The 19,471-nt window shown below is 52.1% G+C and overlaps 1 protein-coding gene and 1 non-coding gene across 2 annotated transcripts in view; both read left to right on the top strand.

The window, feature by feature from the left end:
* MPP4 (membrane palmitoylated protein 4) overlaps positions 1–19,471 on the top strand; it is a 53,055-nt gene that overhangs the window by 25,758 nt on the left and 7,826 nt on the right. Inside the window, exons 11-18 of the mRNA XM_039912749.1 lie at positions 3,834–3,851; positions 5,387–5,425; positions 7,857–7,877; positions 10,703–10,717; positions 11,925–11,966; positions 14,257–14,430; positions 15,391–15,471; positions 19,036–19,129. Of these exons, the coding sequence (XP_039768683.1) occupies positions 3,834–3,851; positions 5,387–5,425; positions 7,857–7,877; positions 10,703–10,717; positions 11,925–11,966; positions 14,257–14,430; positions 15,391–15,471; positions 19,036–19,129 (484 nt within the window). The remainder of the gene's footprint in view (positions 1–3,833; positions 3,852–5,386; positions 5,426–7,856; positions 7,878–10,702; positions 10,718–11,924; positions 11,967–14,256; positions 14,431–15,390; positions 15,472–19,035; positions 19,130–19,471) is intronic.
* Positions 9,905–10,029, top strand: LOC114813627. The gene has a single exon (XR_003761344.1). It is a non-coding gene; the product is annotated as a U6atac minor spliceosomal RNA (small nuclear RNA).

The following is a 19,471-nucleotide window of genomic DNA, read 5'->3' on the forward strand; positions in this document are numbered from 1 at the left end:
TATATCTATATACATATATCTATATACATATAGATATATACATATAGATATATATATATATGTATACATAGATATATCCTTTTTAATGATATTTGTTCAGCGCTTACTTTGTGTCAAGCACTAATCTAAACACTGGGGTAGATGCAAGTTAATCAGATCGGTCCCTGTACCACGTGGGGCTCACATTCCTTTGTGTTCAGTGTATATTGAATATATAAAATGCAGGTGTACATATATATGAATAGGTGTGTATGTGTACACATACGTCGTATGCATATGTGTATAAAAAGGAAATATATGTGTGAATATCTGTCTATCTATCGTTCTATCTATCTATATGTCCTTTTTGTTCAAAGAAGGCCGCACTGACGGTGAAGTTCACCTTTGAATGCATGGAGAAGCAGCAGTGCATAGTAGAAAGGGCACAGGTCTGCGAGTCAGAGGATGTGGGTTTTAATCCTGGCTCCGCCTCCTGATTCTGTGTGACATTGGGCAAATCGCTTCACTTCTCTGTGCCTCAGTTACCTCATCTGTAAAACGGGGTAACTCCGGGTTCTCAAGTTGGGCATTTGCGGTGCCCGGCACTGTTTTCTCTTCTGCCTCCTTGACTCTCATTCCTTACAGAGTTTTTTTGCTCAAAAAGAGCTTGCTCCCTCAGCCACTGACGCCCAGTTCTCCACTGCGATGCGGCTCTATCCGAGGCTTTGCTTCGCCATGCCCTTCAAAGGTTTCCTCTGGCCACCTAGCTCTCGGTTTCCCAGTTTCAGCTCTCCAAAAGTCAGTTTGGGTATCTCGCTGCCATTCCTTCTCCTCATATCTCCCGCCTACCGTCACTGTGAGGCGGGGAGCGTACCTTCAGGGTTAGGAGACGGACTCAATTCCGGAACTCTAGGCCGTGAGCTGTGAACCGTAAATAGAGTTCTATCCCGAAATGCCCCTGCCCCACCAGGAGATGAGGCCTTTGCTTTTTGGCTAAGTTCTGGCGCTTAGGATCTAAGTTCCCGTTGCCAGCCAAGGAGCCGGTAGCATCGGCTCAGGAGAGCATCTCCTCAGCGGTCTGTGATCGGTCACCACTTGGGCACGCATCCGTCTAGGGGCTGCCGAGGGAGGGCACGGGGCTCGATTCAACCTTTGCAGAGTCGATCGATCAATCAGCGGTGTCTATCGAGTGCTTACCGTATGCAGAACACTCTACTAAGCGCTTGGGAGAGTTCAACAGAATTAGCGGGCACGTTCCCGGCCCATAATGAGCTTACAGTCTAGAGGCGGAGACAGACCTTAATATGAGTAAAGGATTTAATATATGGAATTTAAAGATATGTACATATCGTAGCGGTTCTTCCCCGCTGCTGCTGCTGCTGCTTTGGGATCCTGATGGAGAAGGGCTAGCAAGGGTGGCAAGAGACCGGGAGAAGGGCTACTCCTGTCCCTGCCAACTTGCCTGCCCAGTTGAAGAATGGGCCGAGTTAATCAATTACGGTGCTAGAGAAGCAGCGTGGCTCAGTGGAAAGAGCCCGGGCTGGGGAGTTAGAGGTCATGGGTTCGAATCCCCACTCTGCCCCTTGTCGGCTGTGTGACTGTGGGCAAGTCACTTCACTTCTCTGTGCCTCAGTTCCCTCATCTGTAAAATGGGGGTGAAGACTGTGAGCCTCACTTGGGACAACCTCATTCCCCTATATCTACCCCAGCGCTTAGAACGGTGCTCTGCACGTAGAAAGCGCTTAACAAATACCAACATTCAAGTGCTTAGTACAGTGCTCTGCACATAGTAAGTGCTCATTCCACTATTGAACGAATAGTGGAAAGAGCATGGGCCTGGGAGTCAGAGGATCAGTTGATTTATTGATTGAATGGGGGGCAGGGCGGGGTGGGAAACAGTGTTCTGTACACGAATGAATGAATGAATGATTAATAATAATAACGATGATGGCATTTATTAGGTGCTTACTATGTGCCGAGCACTGGTCTAAGTGCTGGGGTACATTCAAGGTAATTAGGTTGTCCCAGGTGGGGCTCACGGTCTTAATCCGTGAGAAGCACTGTGAGAAGCACACTGTAGAGAAGCAGCGTGGCTCAGTGGAAAGAGCGCGGGCTTGGGAGTCAGAGGTTACGGGTTCTAATCCCGGCTCCGCCACTAGTCGGCTGTGTGACCTTGGGCAAGTCACTTTACTTCTCTGCGCCTCAGTCACCTCATCTGTCAAATGGGGATTAAAGCTGTGAGTCCCACGTGGGTCAACCTGATCACCTTGTATCGCCCAGCGCTTAGAACAGTGCTTTGCCCATAGTAAGCGCTTAACAAATACCACAGTTTTTTTAATCCCCATTTTACAGATGAGGTAACTGAGGCACAGAGAAATCAAGTGACTCGCCCAAAGTCACACAGCTGATCAGTGACAGAACCGGGATCGGAACCCACGACCTCTGACTCCCAAGCCCAAGCGCTTTCCAATGAGCCACGCTGCTTCTCTAACAGTGGGAACGGTGGGAGATGAGAGTCGACCGGTGGAGACCACTGTGGGAGAGGCCATTATGGAAGAGGGAATAGGTGGAGGGGGCCTGTTGGCAGAAACTTAGAGATGAAATAGTAAACGTTTTTATCAAGATCCTGGAATTTTAGTATCCCCTTTGCAGATGCCGTGGAGGAAGGACTTTGGTGAGGTTCAGGAACCATATATCTATATTTTCAGAGGTTATATCTAATAATGTTGGCATCTGTTAAGCGCTTACTATGTGCCGAGCACTGTTCTAAGCGCTGGGGTAGACACAGGGGAATCGGGTTGTCCCACCTGGGGCTCACGGTCTTCATCCCCATTTTACAGATGAGGTAACTGAGGCACCGAGAAGTGAAGTGACTTGCCCAAAGTCACACAGCCGACAAGTGGCCGAGCCGGGATTCGAACCCATGACCTCTGACTCCAAAGCCCGTACTTAGAACATTGCTCTTCACATAGTAAGCACTGTAAAATGGGGATTAAGACTAGAGAAGCAGAGTGCTCAGTGGAAAGAGCACAGGCTTGGGAGTCAAAGGTCATGGGCTCGAATCCCTGCTCTGTCTTTTGTCAGCTGTGTGACTCTGGGCGAGACACTTAACTTCTCTGTGCCTCAGTTACCTCATCTGTAAAATGGGGATTAAGACTGTGAGCCTCATGTGGGACAACCTGATTACCCTGTATACCCCAGTACTTAGAACATTGCTCTTCACATAGTAAGCACTTAACAAATACCAAAAAAAAGAAAAAAGAACTCAATTTGCAAACACTAAAACCCAAGGAATCAATCATCTTTATCAAGCCCCTATAGCATGCAGAGTACTGAACCAAGTGCTTGGGACAGTCCAGTAGAACCAATAAGCTCAAGGAGCTTCCATTCATTCATTCAATAGTATTTATTGAGCGCTTACTATGTGCAGAGCACTGTACTGAGCACTTGGAATGGACAATTGGGGTACGGTCTCTGTACATAGTAGACTCCCAGTCTACTATGTATAGAGCACTGAACTGACCCCTTGAAAGAGTCCAGTAGAGTCAGTAGACTTGATTCCTGCCCTCGAGGCCACCTAGCTGGGGAGGGAGACGTTATTTAATCATTTCTTCAATTCCTTCTAAAGAAATATTTCACCCCTTCCGTTCGTGGATCTTCACTGCTTCTCCCAAACCGAAAGCCCAGAAATAAAGCTCAACTGATGATCCTTGGACTTTTCTTCCTCTCCTGGGAGAGTTGGTTTAACACGGCGGTTAATTCGATCTGAAGCCCGCCAGCCTCGTTTCTCGCATTCCTTCCATTGATTCTTCCTTTGCTTTTAATGTCCTGCTGTGGCGTTCGGCGGCGGGCAGTGAGCACCGTGGAAGAGGGTAAGTGGGGGTGATTGGGAGTGGACACGGTGCCCCCGGCCTCCCGGGAATTCAAGGTTATTTTCTCAGTGAGGCCGAGGAGAATTCTGCAGAGAGCCGCTGAAACAACCAATGACAAAGGGAGAAGCAGCGTGGCCTAGTGAGAAGAGGACGTGAAATATAGTCCCGTCTCTGCCGACTGCTTGCTCTGTGACCTTGGGCAAGTCGCTTGGGCCTGGGAGTCAGAAGAGTCATGGGTCCTAATCCCAGCTCCGCCCCCTGCCTGCTGGGTGACCTCGGGCAGATCGCTTCACTTCTCTGGACCTCAGTTCCCTCATCTGTAAAATGGGGATTAAAACTGTGAGCCTTAATCCCCTTGAACAATCTGATTAGTCTGCATCCACCCCAGCACTTAGAACAGTGCTTGGCACATAATAAGCACATAACAAATGCCATCATTATTATTATTATTAATAATAATCTTACCTACCCCAGCGCTTAGAACAGTGATTGACACATAGTAAAAGCTTAACAAATACTTTTTCAAAAAACACCAAAACACTGCCCAGAGGGCCAGAGTCTCTACTAATAATAATTTTGGTATCTGTTAAGTGCTTGCTATGTGCCGAGCACCGTTCTAAGCGCTGGGGTAGATACAGGGTCATCAGGTTGTCCCTCGCGAGGCTCACAGTTAATCCTCATTTTACAGCTGAGGTAACTGAGGCACAGAGAAGTTAAGTGACTTGCCCACAGTCACACAGCTGACGAGTGGCAGAGCCGGGAGTTGAACCCATGACCTCTGACTCCCAAGCTCGTGCTCTTTCCACTGAGCCACGCCGCTTCTCTAACTGTGCAATTGAATTCATATATAATGATGGTATTTGTTAAGTGCTTACTATGTGCCAAGCACTACGTGAGTGCTGAGGATAGGTATGAATGCATACACGCTCTAATAATAACAATAATAATAATGACGATGGCATTTGTTAAGTGCTTACTATGTGCCAAGCACTGTTCCAAGCCCTGGGGGGATACAAGGTTGTCCCACGGGGGGCTCCCAGTCTTAATCACTTAATTTACAGATGAGGTAACTGAAGCACAGAGAAGTGAAGCGGCTGGCCCGAGGTCACACAGTTAAGTGGTGACGTCGGGATTAGAACCCATGACCTCTGACTCCCAAGTCCGTGCTCGTTCCACTGAATTCATTCATTCATTCATTCAATAGTATTTATTGAGCGCTTACTATTGCAGAGCACTGTACTAAGCGCTTGGAATGAACAAGTCGGCAACAGATAGAGACGGTCCCTGGCGTTTGACGGGCTTACGCTGCTCTGCTTCTCTAAGGGAGGCGGTTGGGTTGGGACCATCTGGTGTGTTGGGACTTGATCGGGGAAGGCTTCTTGGAGGAGGAGGAGGAGATGGAAAAGAAGGAGGAGGAAGAGGAGGAGAAGGAGGAGGAGAAGGAGAAAGAAGAGGAGGAGGACGAGGAGAAAGGATTTGAGGGCTAGCAAATTCTGCGAGAGCTATTTTTTCTCCTCTTTGTCTCTCCTTTCCAGAAGATGACATGAAGATTGATGAAAAGTGGGTGGAAGCAGGTAAAAACCCCCAAACTAATCTTTGGGCGGTGGGCCCTTCCTTCCCCTCCCCACATCCCCCCAAGGGGAGGGATGCAGTGGCGGGGACCGGGGGTGGAGGGGGGAGTCACTGTGGCTAATTTCCCCCTCAGCTCCATTTCCAGGGCCCATTTGCTATGGGAGGAAACGGATGGAGAGGCCCGGCGAGGGCTCGCTGGAGCGGCGACCTGCTTCTCCTGGCCCCCCTCTGCAGGTCTCCCCCACTCAATTGTATTTATTGAGCACTTACTCTCTGCAGAACACTGTACTAAGTGCTTGGGAGAGTAATAATAATAATAACTGTGGTGTTGGTTGAGCGCTTACTATGTGCCAAGTACTGTACTAAGCCCTGGGGTGAATACAAGCAGATCGGGTTGGACCCAGTCCCTGTCCCAAAGTGGGGCTCACAGTCACAATCCCCATTTTAAAGATGAGGTCACTGAGGCCCAGAGAAGTGAAGTGATTCACCCGAGGTCACACTGCAGACAAATGGCAGAGCCAGGAGTAATAATAATAGTAACGTTGGTATTTTCTAAGCACTTACTATGTGCCGAGCGCCGTTCTAAGCGCCGGGGGAGATACAAGATAATCGGGTCGTCCCCTGTGGGGCCCACAGTCTTCATCCCCGTTTTAAAGATGGGGTCACTGAGGCCCGGGGAAGTGAAGTGACTCGCCCAGAGTCACACGGCAGACAGGTGGCGGAGCCGGGATTAGAACCCACGACCTCCTGACTCCCGGGCCCGAGCTCTAGCCGCTCCGCCGTGCCCTAGGGAGAGTACGGTGTATTAATAAACGGACACGTCCCCTGCCCACAGTGAGCTGACAGTTTAGAGGGAGACTGCAGGATTAAGAACGTCTCCTTCTGCCGGCGTGCATCCGTTTGGACGTAGCCACGGCAGAGACGGGGCGAGTGCTAACGCCCGCAACGTCGCCCCAGCGGGCTAGGACTGGCCACGGATTGGCCCGTGAAGAAGCACTTCTCCCCTAAAGGTCAGGGGTCTCCTCCTCCCCGCGATGCCCACTCCCCCTCTCCAGGCAAGAGATGCAGCACGGCTCCTCCTTGAACCCAGTTCAGAGTCCTCTGGCCGGGACCGGGCCCGGCTACTGGGGATCCCCCCCCGACTGGACCGATCTCCGATGGCCTCCGCCTCCGCTGCTGGAGCCTCCTCAAATCTTGGGGTTCCCAGGCTCTGACGCCAGAGTCTCCTCAACTGGGCCAAGCCCTGATGTTGGAATCCTCTGACTCAGTGAAGGAGGGACACTAGGAGAGATTTAGCTTTCTGCTTTTCATTCGTTCATTCCATTGGATTTAGCGTGAGAAGCAGCATGGTGTGGTGGAGAGAGCACAGGCTAGGAGTCAGAAGGTCATGGGTTCTAATCCCGGTTCTGCGCGACCCTGGGCGAGGCACCTAACTTCTCTGTGCCTCAGTCACCTCAACTGCAAATTGGGGAGTAATTCTGTGAGTCCAGTGTGGGACCGGACTGTGTCCAACCTGATTATTTTCTATCTACCCAGTGCTTAGAACAGTGGTTGGCACATAGTAAGTGCATAACAACCCTACTATTATTATTATTTTTATTATTAAGCTCTTACCGTGCGTAGAGCACCGTACTAGGTGCTTGGGAAAGAACGACGCAACGATGAACAGCGACAATCCCTCCCCACGACGAGCTCACGTTCCCCCGGGACGATAGGAGAGTCGCTTACCGGCTCGCACATATCCACACCCGCGCACGTATCCACGCGCTCAAGCCAGCACAAACATATACGCACGTCTACACAGTCATGCACACATGCAGGAAGCAGCATGGCGTAGTGGATAGAGCACAGACCTGACAGTCTGAAGGTCACGGGGTCTAATTCTGGCTCCGCCACTTGTCCGCTGAGAGGCCTTGGTCAAGTCACTTCACTTCTCATATACATCATCTGTAAAATGGGGAGTGAGATTGAGAGCCCCATTTGCTCGTATCCACCCCAGCGCTTAGTACAGGGCCTGGCATATAGTAAGCGCTTAACAGGTACCACAGTCATTATTATTATGACAATACACACGTAGGCACACATTCATTCAGTTAGTCGTATTTATTCAGCACTTACTCTGTGCGGAACACCGTACTAAGAGCTTGGGAAAGTACAGTACAACAATAAACCGTGACATTCCTTGCCCACAGCGAGCTCACGGTCTACGGGCAGGGAGACGGACATCAGTACAAATCAATAAAATCACAGATATATACATGACATCCTTTCGCACGTTCACGTAGCCACACGCCCCGGTCCCGGCACCGCGCCGTCCCCGTGCCAGAAGACGAGCGTTATTAGCCGATGTGTTCGGAACAAGAGGGTCTTAGGAATGAACAATAACTGTGAAATGAGAGCTATCTTTTTTTTCTTCCCACGGAAAAATGGAAGATGAAGAACTATTTGAATCCGGTAAGCAAAAATCAATCAGTAGTACTGATGGAGCGCTTCTGTGTGCAGAGCATTGTCCTAAGCGCTTGGGAGACTACAGTACTGAAGAGTTGACAGACACGTTCTCTGCCCACAAGGAGCTTACCTTCAGAATTATCTGAGCGCTCCTCCTCAGGAAGGGTCTCTGCGTTCGGAGTAGCGGGTTTCCATCGAGCAAAACTGAGGGACTCAAAATGCGACTGGTCGGGAAAACAATTTCCCATTTTCTTCGGGCCTGGCGCGCCCCGCTGACTGATTAAGCTACTGGGATTTCACGCTTCGGGGCCCGGAAGTCCAGACTGGTCCTGAGCACCGGGAAGAAGGGGGAGAGCGAGGCCCGGGGGGAGGGAGAGAAGCAGCGTGGCTCAGTGGAAAGAGCACGGGCTTTGGAGTCAGAGGTCATGGGTTCGAATCCCGGCTCGGCCACTCGTCAGCTGTGTGACTTTGGGCGAGTCACTTCACTTCTCGGTGCCTCGGTTCCCTCATCTGTAAAATGGGGATTAAGACTGCGAGCCCCACGTGGGACAACCCGATTCCCCTGTGTCTCCCCCAGCGCTTAGAACAGTGCTCGGCACATAGTAAGCGCTTAACAGATACCAACATTATTATTATTATTGATTTGGGGATGGACTGAGGAAGGAATCCAGATCGGAGACCTAGAGGTCCGGACTGGGGCTTTGACGAGCTGCGCCAGCACGGCCCGGCTCCCGGGGGGGGCTTCCAGCTTTCTCAGGCTGGCGGGGGAGATTGGCAGTCGAGACCACTAATAATAATCATAAAGTTGTTATTTGTAGAGCGCTTACTATGTGCACAGCACTGTTCTAAGCGCTGGGGCAGATAGGGGGTCATCGGGTTGTCCCACATGGGACTCGGTCTTAGTCCCCATTTTCCAGATGAGGGAACTGAGGCCCAGAGAAGTTAGGTGACTCGCCCACAGTCACACGGCCGACAAGTGGCAGAGCCGGGATTCGAACCCATGACCTCTGACTCCCAAGCCCGGCTCTTTCCACTGAGCCAAACTGCTTCTCTAAAGAAGCACTAGAGAAGGAGCATAGTCCGGTGGGCAGAGCCCGGGCCTGGGAGTCAGAAGAACTTGGGTTCTAATCCCAGCTCCGCCGCTCGTCTGCTGGGTGACTTGGGTCAAGCCACCCGACTTCTCTGGGCCTCAGTTTCCTCACCTGCGAATTGGGGGTTAAGATTTTCAGCCCCATGTGGGACATGAACTGTGCCCGATCGGATCGGCCGGTCTCTACCCCAGCGTTTAGCTCAGTGTCTGGCTTAACAAATACCCTTAAGAAACATTAAAACAAGACAGACCCGAGAACTAATCTCTTCCTCCAGCCCCAACCCCTCCCACGGCGTTGGAGAAGGGCTGTGTGTGAAAGGGCTGAGGAGGGCGTTGAGGACACAGAGGAGAAAGGAAGAATTGTCCCCGGGCAATCTGTTCGTTCATTAATCGTATTGACTGAGCGCTTACTGGGTGCAGAGCACTGTACTGAGCACTTGGGAGAGTACAATAGAGCAGTAAACAGACATATTCCCTGTCCATAACGAACTTACCATCTGGTTTGGGTGGGAGTTTCTGCAATTTGTACACTCGTCCCCCCCCCCCCGGGAGCCCCAGAGGAGAGCGGGAAGAGCAGAATCCAACAGCGATCATCATTATCATGATCAATGGTATTTATTGAGCGCTTACCATGTGCAGAGCACTCTACTAAGCACCTGGGGGAGAACGATGAAACAGAGTTGGCAGACGTGCTCCCTGCCCACAGCGGCCTTATCGTCTAGAGCGGCCTTATCGTCTAGACACAAATATAAATAAATGAATTTATAGATGTTGTGGGGTTGACGGAAGGGTGACTAAAAGGAATAAAGCCAAGTGAAAGAGTGACGTCGAAAGGAGGGAAAAAAGAGGAAAGGAGGGATTCATTATAATAATAATAATGTTGGTATTTGTTAAGCGCTTACTATGTGCAGAGCACTGTTCTAAGCACTGGAGTAGATACAGTGTGTTGTATGAAAGGAGAGAAGGTTAGCACTCCCCTTGAGAAGGCTGGAAGAGGTCCCAGTGGCCTTTACAACACACATATGGTTAAGGCATTGCCACCTACTTCGTGCCATCTAACCTAGTTTTGGGAAGCAGCGTGGCTCAGTGGAAAGAGCCTGGGCTTCGGAGTCAGAGGTCCTGGGTTCGACTCCCGGCTCTGCCACCTGTCAGCCGTGTGACTGTGGGCGACTCACTTCACTTCTCTGGGCCTCAGTGACCTCATCTGTAAAATGGGGATTAACTGTGAGCCTCACGAGGGACGACCTGATGACCCCGTATCTACCCCGGCGCTTAGAACAGTGGTCCGCACATAGTAAGCGCTTAACAAATACCAACATTATTTTACAGGGTAATGAGGTTGTCGCACGTGAGACACTCAGTAACCCCCATTTTACAGATGAGGGAACTGAGGCACGGAGACATGAAGTGACTTGCCCACAGTCACACGGCTGACAAGTGGCAGAGCCTGGATTTGAACCCATGACCTCTGACTCCAAAGCGCGGGCTCTTTCCACTGAGCCACGCTCTTCTCTAGTCGGGGAAGCCTCTTGGAGGGGGACGGGCCTTCAACTGGGCTCCGAAGGTGGGGTGAGTGAGTGATCATCTGTTGGATTTGAAGAGGGAGGGCGTTCGATATGAATTGGGAAGTTCAGGTATGAAGAGGGAGCCTGATGGATTTGGTCTTCACTGGTCACCTCTGAGCCTGAACTTCCTTTGTCTCTCTCCCCACGACTGGTGGTGCTTCCATCCGAATATCCAGAGGAGCTTAGAGAAGGTAAGTCTTCTCTTACCCCTCGTCTGCCGCGTGGCTTTGGGCAAATCACCTCACTTCTCCGGGCCTCCGTTCCCTCATCCGTAAAATGGGGATCGGGGCCGGGAGGACGAGGAGCGCGTCCAACCTGATTAGCTTGTAGCCGCCCCAGCGCTTAGGACGGTGCTTGACACGTAGGAGGCGCTTAACAAATATTGTTCTTGTCTGGCCGTCTCCCCCGATTAGACCGTGCGCCCGTCAAAGGGCAGGGACCGTCTCTATCTGTTACCGACTTGTCCATTCCAAGCGCTTAGTACAGCGCTCTGCACATCGTAAGCGCTCAATAAATACTATTGAATGAATGAATGAATGAATGAATGAAAAGATACCAGGCGGGGTTTTGAGAATCCAAGCTGGATTTGGAACATTTTCGATAAGAACGTGTAGCTGCTCAATACGGACTAGATGAAGCAGAAGGCTTTGGGTTAAAAATCCCTCCATGAAGGGGTTGGGACTAATTAATCCACTAGCTCTCCAAAACTCAGAGCCTTAGGCACCCAAATGCAGACATCGCTCGAGCACTGCGGGTTTTCCACCTCCGATTGCTTATTCTGATCGCTCTTTTTTTGTCCCGATTTCTCTGTCCCGTCTCCCATATCAGAGCGTAGGCTCCTTGCGGTCCAGGGGGGTGTCTGGACCTTCTGCTGTTATGAGAAGCAGCGTGGCTTCCCGGCTAGACACGATAGTCAGAAGGACCTGGGTTCTAATCCCGGCTCCACCACACGTCTGCTGTGAGACCTTAAACCAGTCGCTTCACTGGTCTGGGTCCCATGTGGGAAAGGGACTGTGTCCAATCTGATTAACTTGTATCTGCGCCAGTGCTTCAAACAGCGCTTGGCACATAGTGAGCGCTTAACAACAAGTATCCTAATTATCATTATAACTTTCCCAAGTATTCAGCACAGTGCACTGACCCTAGAAAACCCTCCGGTTCTGGTCTGTCCGTCTCCCCCGATTAGACCGTAAGCCCGTCACAGGGCAGGGACCGTCTCTATCTGTTACCGATTTGTTCATTCCAAGCGCTTAGTACAGTGCTCTGCGCATAGTAAGCGCTCAATAAATTCTATTGAATGAATGAATGGACGCAGGAGGCGTCTAACGTGGGCATATGCCAGTCACCATTCTTTCCTCCTCTTTCTCTTCTCTGTCCCTCCTGGGCTCCGTGGGCCAGAGGACGAGGAGTTCGCCGGGGTTGACCGGCGGACCTTTATCGGTAAGTAATAATAATGATAACGACGGCATTTCATTCAATAGTATTTACTGAGCGCTTACCACGCGCAGAGCACTGTACCGAGTGCTCGGAATGTACAGTTCGGCGACGGATAGAGACGATCGCTGCCCGATGACGGGCTCACAGTCTAAACGGGGGAGACGGCAAAGCAAAACAGAACAAGACAGAAACAAGACAACGTCATCGAGATAATAGAATGAAGGGGATGTACCTCTCATTAACAAAATAAATAGGGTTAATAAATAATATGGACAAATAATATATACAAATGAGCACTCGGTGAGGAGAGGAGAAGGGGAAGAGCAGAGGGTGGCGGGGGGGGAGGGGGGAAGAAGAGGGAAAGGGAGGGCTCGATCTGGGAAGGCCTCTTGGAGGAGGTGAGCTCCTGAGCGCTCACTATGTGCCAAGCGCTGTTCTAAGCACCGGGGTAGATAAAAGGTTTCCAGGTTGGATGCAGTCCCTGTCCCACGTGGGGCTCGCGGTCTTATTCCCCGTTCTACTGAGGAGGAAACCGAGGCCCAGAGAGGGGAGTGACCTGCCTAAGGTCCCACGGCGGACAAGTGGCGGAGCCGGGATTAGAACGCAGGTCTTTTTGGCTCCCAGCCCCGTGCTCTACCCACTAGCCCACGTGGTGAGGATGGGTGCCAGCCAGGCCCTTGAGTTAACTGGATCCATCTGATGGAACCAAGTCGTCTTTCACCCACGGTCCCAAGACGCGGGCTGGACGGGAACCGGTCAACACGCGGGCCGGGTTGACGTCGGCCAGTGGGCAGACCAGCAGGTGGGCCCAACGCACTGGCGAAAGCACAGGTGGGGTCCGCATAGTCAGTCTGGCTGTCAATCATATTTACTGAGCGCTTACTGCGTGCCCAACACCGCGCTTGACACTCGGAAGAGCAGAATATACCGATATAATATAGCCACACCAAGCTTCGCCGCAGCTCGGCACTCCGACTGGCAGCCGAGCCAACCTGGAGGTCAACATAGGCCGAGTTAGAGTCCGATGGGCCAGCCAACGCGCGGGCCGAGGTGGAGGCCATCACGTGGAAGCAGCGTGGCCTCCTGGGTAGAGCATGGCCCCGGGGGTCGGAAGGACCTGGGTTCTAATCCTGGCTCTGCCACTTGTCTGCTGCGTGACCGTGGGCAAGTCACTTCTCTGGGCCTCACTTACCTCATGTGTAAGATGGGGATTGAGACCGTGAGCCCCACGTGGGACAACCTCGTGACCTTGTATCTCCCCCAGTGCTTAGAACAGTGCTTGGCACATAGTAAGCGCTTAACAAATACCATCATTATTATCATTATTATTATTCCCTTCTCCTCGTGGAAGCCCCATCCCTCTCCACGCCCTTCCCGCCATACCTAGACGGTCTTCCTGCACCCCCAGCCGCTTCTCCTTCTCCTCCTTCTCCTGCCCTGGTTCCAGAGGTCCCAGAATTCAGGCTGGCACGTCCGGAACTGTAGACTTGGAACAGTAAAAAACGGGAAATGAAGGTACAGTAGAGGCAGAGCCAGACAGGGAGGGAAAGAAGCGGACACTCGGGAAATGAGAGCCATCGATCCTTTGATCGATAAAGAAATTCAATTTCTCCCCCTAGGAGGCCCGTGTGGTAGTCATTCATTCATTCATTCATTCATTCAATCGTATTTATTGAGCGTTTATTGTGTGCAGAGCACTGTAGACTCAGCCCTCGCTGTGTGACCCTGGATAAGTCACTTCACTTCTCTGGGCCTCAGTTCCCTCATCTGTAAAATGAGGATGAAGACTGTGAGCCCCACGTGGAACAACCTGATTACCTTCTATCTTCCCCAGTGCTTAGAACGGTGCTTGGCCCATAGTAAGCGCTTAACGAATGCCATCATTATTACTACTGTAACATTATATATATATATATATATATATCCCCCCGCGGGTGACGGAGGGATGTCTGAGCTCTCCCCAGCTGCATGGTTGGCTCTGACCCACCGAGAAGCAGCTTGGCCTAATGGATGAAGCTCAGAAAGACCTGGGTTCTAATCTCGGCTCTGCCGCTTGTCTGCTGCCCGCCCTTGGGCAAATCACTTCCCTTCTCTCGGCCTCAGATCCCTCGTCCGGAAAGTGGGATTAAGATCGAGACCCTTCGTGGGACGGGGGACTGTGTCCGACCCTATTACCGTCTAACTACCCCGGCGTTCGGGGGGTGCCTGGCACACAGTAAGCGCTTAGCAAATCCCACGGTCATCATGATCGCTTTTATCATTCTGCCCCTCTCTGTGTTCCCACCCCGCCCAGCCGGTTTCCGCCGCAGCACGCGTCTCTGTCGCAGGAGGTCCGCCCGCGGCCCGCAGCCCGGCTGTCCGACTTGCTGCCCGGGTCGCGGTTGCAGGGGCGGAGGAGGGCCCTACGAGGAGGTGGCGAGGTACCAGAGGAGCCCAGCGGACAGACCCCGCGCCATCGTGCTTGTGGGTGAGCAGCGGGGCCCGCTCTCCGAGCAGAGAAAGTCGGGTTTCTTCCTTCTTTTTTCGGTGCGCGTCAAGTGCTTACTACGTGCCGGGCACTGTACCGAGCGCCGGGGTGGATAAAAGCTGATCGGGATGGACGCGGTCCACGTCCCACCTAGAGCTCACAGATCCATGCCGCTTAGAGAAGCGGAGCGGCCTGGTGGTTAGAGCCGGGCCCGGGAGTTAGGAGGTCACGGGTTCCAATCCCGGCTCCGACACTGTGCGACTTTGGGCAAGCCACTTTACTTCTCTGGGCCTCGGTCACCTCAGCTGTAAAGTGGGAATGTGAAACGGTGAGCCCCTCCTGGGACGGGGACCGCGTCCAACCTGATTTACTTTTATCCACCCCAGCGCTCGGTACGGTCCTTGGCGCACAGTAAGCCCTTAACAAATACCGCTATTATTATTATTATCTTATCCCCATTCTACAGATTAAGAGTGTCACGTTCTCCCGACTAATGACTTGTCCAGGTTCGCCCAGCCGGCTAGTGGCAGAAGTGGGATCAGAACCCGGGGCACTTTAAAATCCCATGCACTTTCCACTAGGTCAAGCTACCTCCCCTAAGACATACGGAATGATCGTCTCACCGCTCTGTCCCTCCCACCACCGGGCCCTCCCGCCGCCGCGGGAACAAGGACGGGCAGAGGAGAGCAGAAAAGCCTGGCGAAACAGCCCCACCGGGGCCGGGCATCTCGGCTCCGGCCATAGTAATAAGGGTCCGGATTGAGCACCCTCCGGGCCCAGCACGCTGTTCTAAGCGCTTGGGAAAACTAAGCGGAAGCGGGGGATGGGTTCCCTACCCACGGGGGGCTCAGCCTCTCCCGGCCGGGCTCGGCCCCGGAAGCTGGGCCGTCCGGACCGCTCTGGGAGAAGAGATGGGACGGCCACCTTATCCCTTCATCGTTCTGTCCATCCCCCGTCCAGGCCCGTCTGGAGTTGGAGTGAATGAACTGAGGAGACGGCTCATCGGATTCAACCCCGACCGCTTTCAGAGCGCAGTGCCACGTACGGCCCCGGTCCCTTCCGCCCGCCGACCCTCTTCCTCCTTCCTCATCCGCTCACCGCCGACCTCTCGCCCGCCTCCCGTCTCTGGCCTGAGACGCCCTCCCTCCTCCCACCCGACAGATAATGACTCTCCCCCACTTCAAAGCCTTACCGAAGGCCCGTCTCCTCCAAGAGGCCTTCCCTGGCTAAGCCGTCCTTTCCTCTTCTCCTGCTCCCTTCTGTGTCGCCCTGATTTGCTCCGCACATCCAATCCGTCACCCAAACCTGCCTGTCTCACCTTCACAACATCACCAAGATCCGTTTTTTCCTCTCCATCCAAACTGCTCCCTGGCTGGTACGGGCTCTCATAATATCCCCACTGGATTATTGCATCAGCCTCCTCTTTGATCTCCCATCCTCCCGTCTCTCCCCGCTTCGGTCTACACTTCACTCGGCTGCCCGGATCATCTTCCTACGGAAACGCTCTGGGCCTGTCACTCCCCTCCTCAAAAACCCCCAGTGGTTGCCTGTCGACCTTTGCACGAACCAAAAACTCCTCACTCTTGGCTTCGAAGGTCTCCATCCCCTTGGTCCCTCCTACCTCTCCTCCCTTCTCTCTTTCTACCGCCCAGCCCGCACGCTCCGTTCCTCCGCCGTCCGCCTCCTCGCCGTCCCCCGTTCCCGCCCGTCCCGCCGTCGACCCCCGGCCCACGTCCTCCCGCGGTCCCGGAAGGCCCTCCCTCCTCACCTCCGCCGAACTCCCTCTCTTCCCCTCTTCCAAGCCCTCCTGAGAGCTCCCCTCCTCCAGGAGGCCTTCCCACACTGAGCCCTCCCTTTCTCTCTGCTCCTCCTCCCTTCCCCATCGTCCCTTCTCCCTCCCTCTGCTCTACCTCCTTCCCCTCCCTACAGCCTTGGTCTATATCTGTACATATTTATTGCTCTATTTTATTAATGATGTGCCTTTATCAGTGGTTCTGTTTATCTATTTTGATGGCACTGATGGCCGTCTACTGGTTTTGTCGTCTGTCTCCCCCATCTAGACCGTGAGCCCGTTGTTGGGTAGCGATTGTGTCCCTATCTGTTGCCGAATCGGACTTTCCAAGCGCTTAGTACGGTGCTCTGCACAGAGGAAGCGCTCAATGAGTACAATTGAATGAACGAATGAATGAATGAGTCCCCACTCCCAGCCCCACAGCACTTATGTCCATAGCCATCATTTATTTATTTATTACTATTAATGTCCGTCTCCCTTCTAGACTCTCAGCTCACCGTGGGCAGGGAATGGGTCTGTTTTATGTTCTAGTGTACTCTCCCAAGCGCTTAGTACTGTGCTCTGCACATAGTAAGCGCTCAACAGATGCGACTGACTGACTGACTTCTTGCCTTTTACCTCAACCAACTGTGGGACCGCGTCTTCGCTGTGAAAACACGGCACTCTGGGACCGAGACTCACATCACTGGAGAAGCAGCGAGGCTCAGTGGAAAGAGCCCGGGCTTGGGAGTCAGAGGTCGTGGGTTCTAATCCAGCCTCTGCCACTTGTCAGCTGTGTGACTTTGGGCAAATCACTTCCCTTCTCTGTGCCTCAGTTCCCTCATCTGTCAAATGAGGATTATGACTATGAGCCCCATGTGGGACAACCTGATTACCCTGTATCTACTCCAGTGCTTAGAACAGTGCTTGGCACATAGGAAGCGCTTAACAAGTACCATTTCTTATTATTATTATCAACACGATGTCATTTCTGTAAGAACATTAGTCCTTGGTCACCAATCCATCGGTGGTAAGTGTGGATCTCATATTCTGTGGAAAGCGCTGGACTAATGTGTCTGTTACATTGTCATAGCACACTCTCCCAAGTGCTTAGTACAGTGCTCTGCACGCAGTAAGAGCTCAATAAATACAGTTGACTGACTGATCGACAAAGTGCTTGGGAGAGAACAAGAGAACTGATTAGCAGGAGTTACAGTCTAGTCGGAGAAACGGATACTAATATGAATCAGAGGTAGGTGGAAATCAAGTGAGGATAAAGGCATGCAGTGATGATAATAATAATAGTAACGTTGGAATTTGTTAAGCGCTGTGTGCCGAGCACTGTTCTAAGCGCTGGGGTAGATCTACAGGGTAATCAGCTTGTCCCACGTGGGGCTCGCGGTCTTAAGCCCCATTTTACAGATGAGGGAACTGAGGCACCAAGAAGTGAAGTGACTTGCCCGAAGTCACCCAGCTGACAGGTGGCAGAGCTGGGATTAGAACCCATGACCTCTGACTCCCAAGCCCGGGCTCTTGCCATTGAGCCACACTTTGACACTCGGGCCCCACGGCCCTCCCAGATGTATCCTTATTCTCTGCCAATTTCCCTATCTGTAATTTATTTTAATGCTGTCTCCCCCTCTAGACTGTAAGATCATTCTAGATCTAGATCCAGAATTTATTGAGCGCTTACTATGTGCAGAGCACTGTACTAAGCCCTTGGAATGTACAAATCTGCAACAGATAGAGACGGTCCCTGCCCATTGACGGGCTTACGGATCATTGTGCGCAGGAATTGTGTCCACCAACTCTACTGTATTGTACTCCCCCAAGCATTTAGTCCAGTGCTCTGTCCACAGTAAGTGCTTAATAATAATAATACTAATGGCATTTGTCAAGCTTTTACTATGTGCCAAGCACTATTCTAAGCACTGGGAGAGATACAAGGTAATCAGGTTGTCCCACAGTGGGGCTCACACTCTTAATCCCCATTTTCCAGATGAGGTAACTGAGCCACAGAGAAGTGAAGCGACTTGCCAAAGTCACACAGCTGACGAGTGGCGGAAGCGGGATCAGAACCCATGACCTCTGACTCCCAAGCCCGAGGCTCTTTCCACTGAGCCACGCTGCTTATAAATGCCACCGAAGGACTACATTAAAATGCGTACCTCAGTGCTGTGGAGTGGGGTGAGGACTCCAGCGTTGAGGAACAGCAGCGCGGCCTAGTGGAAAGAGCAAGAGCCTGGGAGTCAGAAGACCTGGGTTCTAATCCCAGGTTCTAATCCCAAATCCTCAATCCAGTGTCATGCACACAGTAGACGGTAAACTCCTCCGGGGCAAGGGGATGTCTACTAACTGCACTGGACACTCCCAAACACACGGTCCGGCGCGCTATACGCAGTAGACTGTAAACTAGGAGAAGCGGCGTGGCTCAGTGGAAAAAGCCCGGGTTTGGGAGTCAGAGGTCATGGGTTTGACTTCCTGCTTCGCCACTTGTCCGCTGTGTGACTTTGGGCGAGTCACCTCACTTCTCTGGGCCTCAGTTCCCTCATCTGGAAAATGGGGATGAAGACTGCGAGCCCCACGTGGGACACCCTGATGACCTCGTATCTATCCCAGCGCTGAGATCAGCGCTTGGCTCATAGTAAGCACTTAACAAATACCATCCTCGTCACTATTATTATTATTATTATAAATTCCTCGAGGGCAGAGATCGTGTCTACTAACTCTCCTGGCCTCTCCCAAGCTGTCAGACCGGTGCTGTAGGTGCTCAGGAAATGCCACGGATTGATCGAAGCAGAACTCTGAAAACCTTTTCTCTCCCTCCTCAACAGACACCACTCGTGCTCGGAAGAGCTACGAGGAAGACGGCAGGGAGTATCACTTCGTGTCGAGGGAAACGTTCGAGGGCATGGTGAATAGCCACAGGTGAGGACTTTTCTCTCCGTCTCCTTCCAGAAGCAGCGTGGCTCTGTGGAAAGAGTCAGAGGACGTGGGTTCTAATCCCGACTCCGCCACTTGTCTGCTGGGTGACTGTGGGCAAGTCACTTCACTTCTCTGTGCCTCGGTTACCCCATCTGTAAAATGAGGAATAAGACTGTGAGCCCCACGTGGGACAACCTGATTACCCTGTACCTACCCCAGTGCTTAGAACAGTGCTTGGAACATAGTATGTGCTTAACAAATGCCATTATTATTATTATTATTATTATTATTCCATTCAACCGGATGAGGCCAAGGTCCCCTCAGAGTTTCATTCTGCCCCGGCCT

The sequence above is a fragment of the Ornithorhynchus anatinus genome, chromosome 7 (genome assembly GCF_004115215.2).
Source record: "Ornithorhynchus anatinus isolate Pmale09 chromosome 7, mOrnAna1.pri.v4, whole genome shotgun sequence".
In the NCBI taxonomy this organism is placed as follows: domain Eukaryota; kingdom Metazoa; phylum Chordata; class Mammalia; order Monotremata; family Ornithorhynchidae; genus Ornithorhynchus; species Ornithorhynchus anatinus.